This window comes from Oncorhynchus clarkii, chromosome 3 (assembly GCF_045791955.1).
Source record: "Oncorhynchus clarkii lewisi isolate Uvic-CL-2024 chromosome 3, UVic_Ocla_1.0, whole genome shotgun sequence".
Lineage (NCBI taxonomy): Eukaryota > Metazoa > Chordata > Actinopteri > Salmoniformes > Salmonidae > Oncorhynchus > Oncorhynchus clarkii.
The window spans coordinates 18153969-18163425 of NC_092149.1; the positions used below are offsets into that span (position 1 = coordinate 18153969).

General features: G+C 39.8%; 1 protein-coding gene across 1 annotated transcript; it reads left to right on the forward strand.

Moving 5' to 3' along the window:
* Nucleotides 1-2225: 2225 nt before the first annotated feature.
* Nucleotides 2226-4640, forward strand: LOC139405788 (apolipoprotein C-II-like). The gene is made up of 4 exons (XM_071148213.1): nucleotides 2226-2285; nucleotides 3482-3544; nucleotides 3839-4040; nucleotides 4149-4640. Exons 1-4 carry the CDS (start codon nucleotides 2270-2272, stop codon nucleotides 4234-4236), a joined length of 369 nt encoding a protein of 122 aa, XP_071004314.1. The 5' UTR covers nucleotides 2226-2269; the 3' UTR covers nucleotides 4237-4640.
* Nucleotides 4641-9457: the final 4817 nt, after the last annotated feature.

A 9457-nucleotide genomic window follows, 5' to 3' on the forward strand; every position in this document is an offset into this window, starting at 1 on the left:
GTTCACCTCAGACTGCACACAGAACCTTTCCATTATGACTGAAGAAAAGAGACCTAGTGTTTCACCACAGAAACCCAGTAGGGCAGAAACACATGTCAAATTATAGTGGCACCCAGTGGTGCAGTCGACTCAAATGACTCTGACGTCAGACTTCAGGCACATCTGGAACAGTTTGAAATACTGTATTGTTTTATGTCAACAAATGATCTTGAAATAAAAACATGAATAGCAGGAAAACAGTAGACCCTATGTGTTTCTTGGGGAGCATGATTCAGTTGTCTGAGTCTGTTTAACCAGTTTGTTCAGTTGTGTATTATTAGACAAAGTTGTGTAATGTAGGATATGTGTAGGATAATGTAGGGTATGTGTAGGATAATGTAGGATATGTTCATGCATATCTCCCAGATTTGTATGATGAAGATTACAGACCAGTACAGAATAGTACAGAACAGAACAGTACAGAACAGTCCATAACAGAATAGGACAGAACAGTCCAGAACAGTTCAGTTCAGTCCAGAACAGATCATTCCAGAACTGTACAGAATAGTAGAGTACAGAGGAGGGATAGAACAAAGTTTCCTGAACTGGGCAACTGAGTCACACAAGTCCAACATGTTTTTCATACATACTGTACAGTGTGGGTGGTCAATCACAAAGTGCAACTATTACATGTCTGCTGTTGCTGCCCTGTTTCACTGTACCCTCTTGCCAGGTCGCTAATGTAGCTGAATATGTTCTTCATAACCTACTTGGCTAAATAAAGGGCCTAAATTAATAATTCAATAAATAAGTCACACCAATTAAAATATTTTTAATGAGTTCAATCTTCAATCTCACTCCAAAAGCTAATTCTACGCCAAACAGATTGGATAATGATCAAGGGCACAACCCTCCCCATTCGACCAATGATCGGTGAGAAGGGATATGGTCAGGAAGTTTTTGCTTTAGTGCTACAGATGATCTAAGAAAATGTGCATTACTCTGTCCTTGTCCGTTCCCTTGCTATGTCAACTCGTTTATGAATATCTTCTATTCAGTCAACACTTTTCATTTTACAGCAAATCTCAAAGTGATTTACAAATGTCAAGACATTAGGTGCATACCAGCCTGTCCCTTCAGCTTATCACCACCTACCAGAGACCTGGTCATAGTGACAGGGCACAAAACAACCTGACGTGTGACAGGGAATCAGGTGACTAGAGTGTTTACACAGCACTAAGTTTAGTATACAAAAAAAAATAGGCTTTCAATATTAAGGCAAAGTTCAGTATTTCACAACTTAATGTTAAGTTTGTAGTGTCTTTTAAAAGAAAACAGAAGCATGGATTACAGTTTATCCTGGCCCATAAACCCTTTCAGGGTGAGGAAACATCTAATACGCTGAACTCCTCCGTTAAACCAATCTTGTCTAACACGGGAAATGTAACATAATACTGGAAATGTACAATCATACTTTATTGTAAAAGCTCTTGACCTCACACACAGCCAGGACAGGTTATTAGGAGGATTTAGCTAAAAGATCATAGCAGATTCATCACAATATACCTGAATTCGTGGATGATGCAGTTTAAACAGCCCACAGCTACAGCACTGGGCTTCACATGAGATATTCAGTGATAACAGATCATGCTGCCCCATCATTAACTTCCACTGGTAGTGAGTCATTGACAGATAGTTTACCAGCACCACTTGGTGAATCTTTGTCTTAGTTTACCATCACCATTTGTGTGCAGTGGGGTCTGTGCTAGCCTGTAGTAACCAGACTGACATGTCAATGGTGATCTAGACTTAGGACTCTGTGCTTAGGCAAGGGAGGGAGTAGGTAGAGGGTGGTGGTGGTAGGGGGTTGTAATATGAACACAAGATGTAATAAGAATGGGTTACTCTACTGACTTAAAAAGACCAATAAAAATCAACCAGTCCCCAATCAAAACCAATCAGGATAACTTGTTCTGTTACACTTCAAAACAGCTGGATTGGCAAATACACAGATTCCCTACACTAAACTCAAATGACACTAAATCAACAAATTATGAACATGTTATTGTCGTAGCATCTCCATCTTTGACCCTGTCTGCCCTCTCTCTCACTTTCTTTATCACATACACAAACACCTGAACAGTGGGTGTTTATCTCAGAGGAGTGCACTTTGGCTCGGAGAACGACAAGTCAATACATCCCCACTCATATATATATATATATATACATATACAGGCTAGTTCACTGCTGCCTCTCAGCCTCTGCCTGCTATTCATTCCTGTCACCCAGTATGGAGAGGAGAAACAGTAAGTACAGCCATGTTCGTTTGGTTCACAATCTTTTGGTTCGCCATCTTTTAGTTCACCATCTTCTTTAGGTTCACACACCTTCATGGAGAAAAAGAAAACACTTCTTACTAGTGTAGCTATTTCAGGGTAACACGTCATGATAATATTACTGTTATAAGGTGTTGTATTGTATTGTATAAGATGGGTACTACACATATCTGTCTACAGACTGTCGGACAAAATGCTCTCTGGGAGAGATCAAGTAGAGAGTATTGAGAGGAGTTCCAACTGAACAGAATAACTAAATAAATGATGGCATGTCTATAAAGATGTAGATGATCTTCATTTGATCACCCTGTTGTTACAGGACATTTAAATGCAAACGTGTAGTATATTCAAGATTTAAAAAGGCTTCTAAAGTTAGCAATTTAACATTTCAGAGTTGATTTGCTAACTAAAAATGTAGCAACCCCAACAAAAATGTCCATTAATTATAATCCACATAATAATTCACATTTCCTGTTTTTTTTCACAGTAAGGTCCTGCATATGTATGTGGACTGCTGCATCATAGTGAGATACAAACCCAGAGAAATTCTAGTTTCATTGTCATTGAAAACAACCTCAGAATAGCCTTACCATAGTCATTGGAAACCTGTTAGTGTCACGTTCTGACCTTTATTTTACTTTGTTTTGTCTTTATTTAGTATGGTCAGGGCGTGAGTTGGGTGGGTATTCTATGTTTTGTGTTTCTAGGTTGGGTTTCTGTTTCGGCCTAGTATGGTTCTCAATCAGAGGCAGGTGTCGTTAGTTGTCTCTGATTGAGAATCATACTTAGGTAGCCTGGGTTTCACTGTTGGTTTGTGGGTGTTTGTTTCCTGTGTCAGTGTTTGTGCCACACGGGACTGTTTCGGTTTGGTTTATTTCATGTTATCGTTTGTATTTCATAGTGTTCAGGCTTTTCTTATTAAAATTCGTCATGAACACTTACCACGCCGCATCTTGGTCCGATCCTTACTCCTCTTCAGATGAAGAGGAGGAAATCTGCCGTTACAGTTAGAGACATGTTTGAGATAAAATAAAAGAGATTAGATGAAGCTGAGGTGAGATCAGGCTAAGAGCAGAGCTGAAAAGGAAGAGGAAATGATGCTGACTAGTGGACAAGTTGATGAATGGTTTATCTGACCCTCACCAAGATGTTTGCTTTGCACACAGATCTGAGTGACATCATGAACAAGATTCTGGTCATCACTGTGCTCGTCACTCTTCTGGGCCTCAGTAAGTACACAGCCAACTGACTAACTGACTGACCAACTGGTGGTGTTCCAGGATGTGTTTTTTGCAGCCTCACTGTGCATCCCAGAAGGTTGCTTTATCATAATAGCATTTTGTTACACCCACAATAACATCTGCTAAATATGTTTATGCAACCAATACGATTTGATTTGATTTGAAACGTTAAACACTCCAGGCTGCAAATAAGAGCACCTCGAGCGGCAACATTGACTGACTGACTGACTGACAACCAACCATCTTGACCCTCTATCCCTAACCCTAACACTCCCCTTCCAGATGCTCAGGGCCTCCGTCTGCCTAGGCAAGCTGAGGAGGGTACGCCTGAGGTACCGGCCGCTGATGTTGCCGAGGTTGATGGAGCGCAGGGAACCCTGGAAAATCTGACCAGCGCCGTCAAGAGCTACTACGAAACATCCATCAGCACCGCCTCTAGCTGGCTGGACAGCATCAAGGGTCTGAAGCTGGAGGAGAAGGCCAAGTAAGACACACACACACACACACAATAACAGAACAGCAGGTCAAAATAGCAGGCTGACAGTTAATGCATTGTTCATGTGTTCATTGTTCATGTGTCTGTGTCCATCAGGAATGCCTTTGTTGATACCAGCATGGTGGTGAGGACCTACTCCGGCATCCTGCAGGACCAGGTCTACCACATCTTATACCAACAGTAAAGACCCTTCCTTGTTTCCCTCTGTGTCCCCAATGTACTCAAAATGTCTTGGCGAGGAGAGCGTCGCAGCTGTGGGCCCCTACTCTCTCATCCTGGAGCCTCTGATCAGCTTCACCAGACCTCCAACCCTCAGTGACGTCCCCCTGGAGTCTGTGTAGATTGAAATACAGTATTATTTAATGTCAACATTTGACATTTTAGTCATTTAGCAGATGCTCTTATCCAGAGCGACTTACAATTAGTGCATTCATCATAAGATAGCTAGGTGAGACAACCACATATCACAGTTGTAGCAAGTACAATAAAGTAGCTATCAGCAAAGTCAGTGCTAGTAGGAAAATCCTTCTTTAAATGTTTTTTTTTATGTCAACGTATCTTTAAATAAAAACATGCGTTTGTAGAAAACCAGTAAACCCTATGTGTTTCTTGAGTAGCATTATTCATATGAATCAGTACGATCATTGCACTTTGTGTTTTATTATCAGACAAAGTTGAGAGACGTAGGATATGTTCATGCATATCTCCTACAGGTTTGTGACCTCAATATGGTTATGTGTACAGTTCAAGTCGGAAGTTTAAATACACTTAGGCTGGAGACAACTTGTTTTTCAGCCACTCCAAAAATGTCTTAACTCTACGGTAGCGTCCCACCTGACAAACATCCAGTGAAATTGCAGGGCTCCAAATTCAAACAAATCTCATAATTAAATTCCTCAAACCTACAAGTATTATGACAAAGACAAACTTCTTGTAAATATAACCACAGTGTCCAATTTCAAAAATGGCTTGACGGTGAAAGCATACCATGTGATTATGTTAGGTCAGCGCCTAGTCACAAAAAACATACAGCCATTTTCCAGCCGAAGAGAGGTGTCACAAAAAGGAGAAATAGAGAAATTAATCACTAACCTTTAATGATCTTCACCAGATGGCACAATTAGGACTTCATGTTACACAATACATATATGTTTTGTTCGATAAAGTTCATATTTATATCAAAAAATCTCTGTTTACATTGGCGCGTTATGTTCAGTAATGTTTTGCCTCCAAAACATCTGGTGATTTTGCAGAGCCACATCAATTTACAGAAATACTCATAAACGTTGATGAAAGATACAAGTGTTATACATAGGATTAAAGATAAACTTCTCCTTAATGCAACCGCTGTGTCAGATTTCAAAAAAGCTTTACGGCGAAAGCACACCATGCAATAATCTGAGTACAGGGCTCAGCCACCAAAACAAGCCATACAGATACCCGCCATGTGAAGTCAACAAAAGTCAGAAATAGTGTTATAAATATTCATTTACCTTTGATGATCTTCATCGGAATGCACTCCCAGGAATCCCAGTTCCACAATAAATGTTTGTTTTGTTTGATAAAGTCCATATGTCCAAATACCTCCTTTTTGTTTGCGCGTTTAGTTCACTAATCCAAATGCACAAAGAGCGGGCACTAAGTCCAGACGAAAAGTCAAGAAAGTTCCATTAAAGTTAATAGAAACATGTCAAACGATGTACATAATCAATCTTTAGAATGTTTTTATCATAAATCTTCAATAATATTCCAACCGGACAATTCCGTTGTCATTAGAAAGGAAAGGGAAAGGAGCTCGAGCTCACGGCCGCGCGCGATAAACAACTCATGGCTTTCAGCTAAGCCACTTACTGTGAGTGGTCTTATTCTCTCCCCTTTCACAATAGAAGCCTGAAAAAATGCAGGAAATGCAAGGAAATGCAATCTGACCCCATTTACACTGGATATTGGATAGGCAATCACTTGAAAAACTACAAACCTCAGATTTCCATCTTCCTGATTGGATTTTTCTCAGGTTTTTGCATGCCATATGAGTTCTGTTATACTCATAGACATAATGTTAACAGTTTTAGAAACTTCAGAGTGTTTCCTATCCAAATCTACCAATTATATTCATATCCTAGCTTCTGGGCCTGAGTAACAGGCAGTTTACTTTGGGAATGCTTTTCATCCGGACGTGAAAATACTGCCCCCTACCCAAGAGAGGTTAACTTCTTGCTCCTACCTGAGACGCAGATGTCTCAACTAGACACCTGGAAATGCAAATGCGCTACGCTAAATGCTAAATGTACTCGTTAAAACTCAAACGTTCATTAAGTTTGACCAAGAAATAACTCCCAGGAAAATGACAAGACTGGCGACATCGTGTGGAAGCTGTAGGAATTGCAATCTCGGCCCTATTTAATTGGTGTCCCTTAAACAATACATGCAAGTGGCGCATGGATATTTTTTTCAGTTTTCAGTGACCAGTTTTTCTTGCGCTTTTCGATGAAACACACGCTCTGTTATAGTCACAGCCGTGATTTAACCAGTTTTAGAAACTTCAGAGTGTTTTCTATCCACACATACTAATCATATGCATATACTATATTCCTGGCATGAGTAGCAGGACGCTGAAATGTTGCGCGATTTTTAACAGAATGTTCGAAAAAGGAGGGGGTAGACGGAAGAGGTTTTAACAAACTATAGTTTTGGCAAGTCAGTTAGGACATCTACTTTGTGCATGACACAAGTAATGTTTCTAACAATTGTTTACAGACAGATTTTTTCACTTATAATTCACTGTATCAGAATTCCAGTGGGTCAGAAGTTTACATATACTAAGTTGACTGTGCCTTTAAACAGCTTGGAAAATTCCAGAAAATGATGTCATGGCTTTAGAAGCTTCTGATAGGCTAATTGACATCATTTGAGTCAATTGGAGGTGCACCTGTGGAAGTATTTCAAGGCCTACCTTCAAACTCAGTGCCTATTTGCTTGATATCATGGACAAATCAAAAGAAATCTCAGCAAGACCTCAGCAAAACGATTGTAGACCTCCACAAGTCTGGTTCATCATTGGGAGCAATTTCCAAACACCTGAAGGTACCACGTTCATCTGAACAAACAATAGTGCACAAGTATAAGCACAATGGGACCACGCAGTCATCATAACGCTCAGGAAGGAGACGTGTACTGTCTCCTAGAGAAGAACGTACGTTGGTGCGAAAAGTGTAAATCAATCCCAGAACAACATCAAAGGACCTTGTGAAGATGCTGGAGGAAACAGGTACACAAGTATCTATATAGCCACTGCTCCAAAACCGCCATAAAAAAAAGCCAGACTACGGTTTGCAACTGCACATGGGAACAAAGATCGTACTTTTTGGAGAAATGTCTTCTGGTCTGATGATACAAAAATAGAACTGTTTGGCTGTAATGACCATCGTTATGTTTGGAGGAAAAAGGGGGAGTCTTCCTTACCGTGAAGCACGGGGGTGGCAGCATCATGTTGTGGGGGTGCTTTGCTGCAGGAGGGACTGGTGCACTTCGCAAAATAGATGGCATCACGAGGAAAGACAAGTATGTGTATATATTGAAGCAACATCTCAAGACATCAGTCAGGAAGTTAAAGCTTGGCCGCAAATGGGTCTTCCAAATGAACAATGACCCCAAGCTTACTTCCAAAGTTGTGGCAAAATGGATTAAGGACAACAAAGTCAAGGTATTGGAGTGGCCATCACAAAGCCCTGACCTCAAACCCATAGAACATTTGTGGGCAGAACTGAAAAAGCGTGTGCGAGCAAGGAGGCCTACAAACCTGACTCAGTTACACCAGCTCTGCCAGGAGGAATGGGACAAAATTCACCCAACTTATTGTGGGAAGCTTGTGGGAGGCTGCCCGAAACGTTTCACCCAAGTTTAAAAAATTTGAAGGCAATGCTACCAAATACTAATTGAGTGTATGTAAACTTTTGACCCACTGGGAATGTGATGAAAGAAATAAAAGCTGAAATAAATCATTCTCTCTACTATTATTCTGTCATTTCACATTCTTAAAATAAAGTGGCGATCCTAACTGACCTAAGACAGGGAATTTTTACTATAATTAAATGTCAGGAATTGTGAAACTGAGTTGACATGTATTTGGCTAAGGTGTATGTACATTTCCGACTTCAACTGTACATCATGTCTCAGAGTTTACAATATGGACAATATGGAGTCTCACAATGCCTACTGTACATAACTATCACCTAACACTGAGTCAACTGCCTCTCCTCTGAATAATAGAAGCAGGTCATATAGAGGAAAAAGAAAACACAGATTCCTGTGACTGTTTCTGACAGACAGGTTCTCAACCAGAGCTTGAGTTTCTAAATGAGTGGAAATAAAGGGTGTCCTTTGGGTTTCTGATCTCAGAAAGGTTTGAAGTGAGCTATTCATGGTCGGTTTGAAACAGACAGAAATAATACATTTTATCTCAAATATGATCATGTTCACCGAAGATGTAAGAGCCTGGAGCTACAAGACCACAGAGAAGAACATCTTGAACTGTTAGTTAATCTCTTCATAGGGTGGTGATACACTAGCAGGGATATGGCCAATCTGATGAAGCCTAAATCTAAGATTCATTCAAACGGACTCAAAATGTATTCAAACTAAATACCTCAAATCCCTGAGTAGGCTTCTTCTGAGTACCTACGTTTCCCCATCTTGATTTCCCAATTCTCTCACAACTTTATCTGTCTCACAAGGCCACATTGTTGCCTTCTCTTAGTAATCAACCCACAGTTAATGAATAGCCTCACTTGATATTACTAAACGAGGGCACTGCACATTGATACAAAGAGTTACGTAATGGTAGAGCACACGGAGTACTTTCATCACAGTGAAAAATGTACTTCAAGTGATAGGAATGAAATGAGTAGCCTTATCTCTCTTGTTTGTTTTTTTCCCCCAATGGTGACAGTAAAAGGACATAGCACCTGTATTACAAAGAACAACACATGCGTCTCATACTAAAGGGCCAATATGTGTTTTAAATTAAAGGGCCTTACGTTTTTTGTTCTGTTTGTTTGTTTTTGCTTTGTTTTTGTTGTTTTAATAATTAAAAAATATATATTTGTACTTATGTCAAAATTGTAAATTGTTTGCTCTTATACAGATGTAGGATCTTCATTTGATCACCTTGTTGCAGGAGGGCTTGTTGTGTATTTGAGGTTTAAAAAGGCTTCTGAAGTTTTCGATTTCCACTTTGAAATTTCAGACTTGATTTTCCCAGAATTTCCCTGTATCAACCCTTACAAAAATGTCCATTAATTAAAATCCACATTATAATTCACATGTCCTGTTACTGCAGGATTGTTTTATTGCTTTAGAAAACTGTCCCAAATTAGGATCCTACATTTGTATGTCTAATAAAAAAT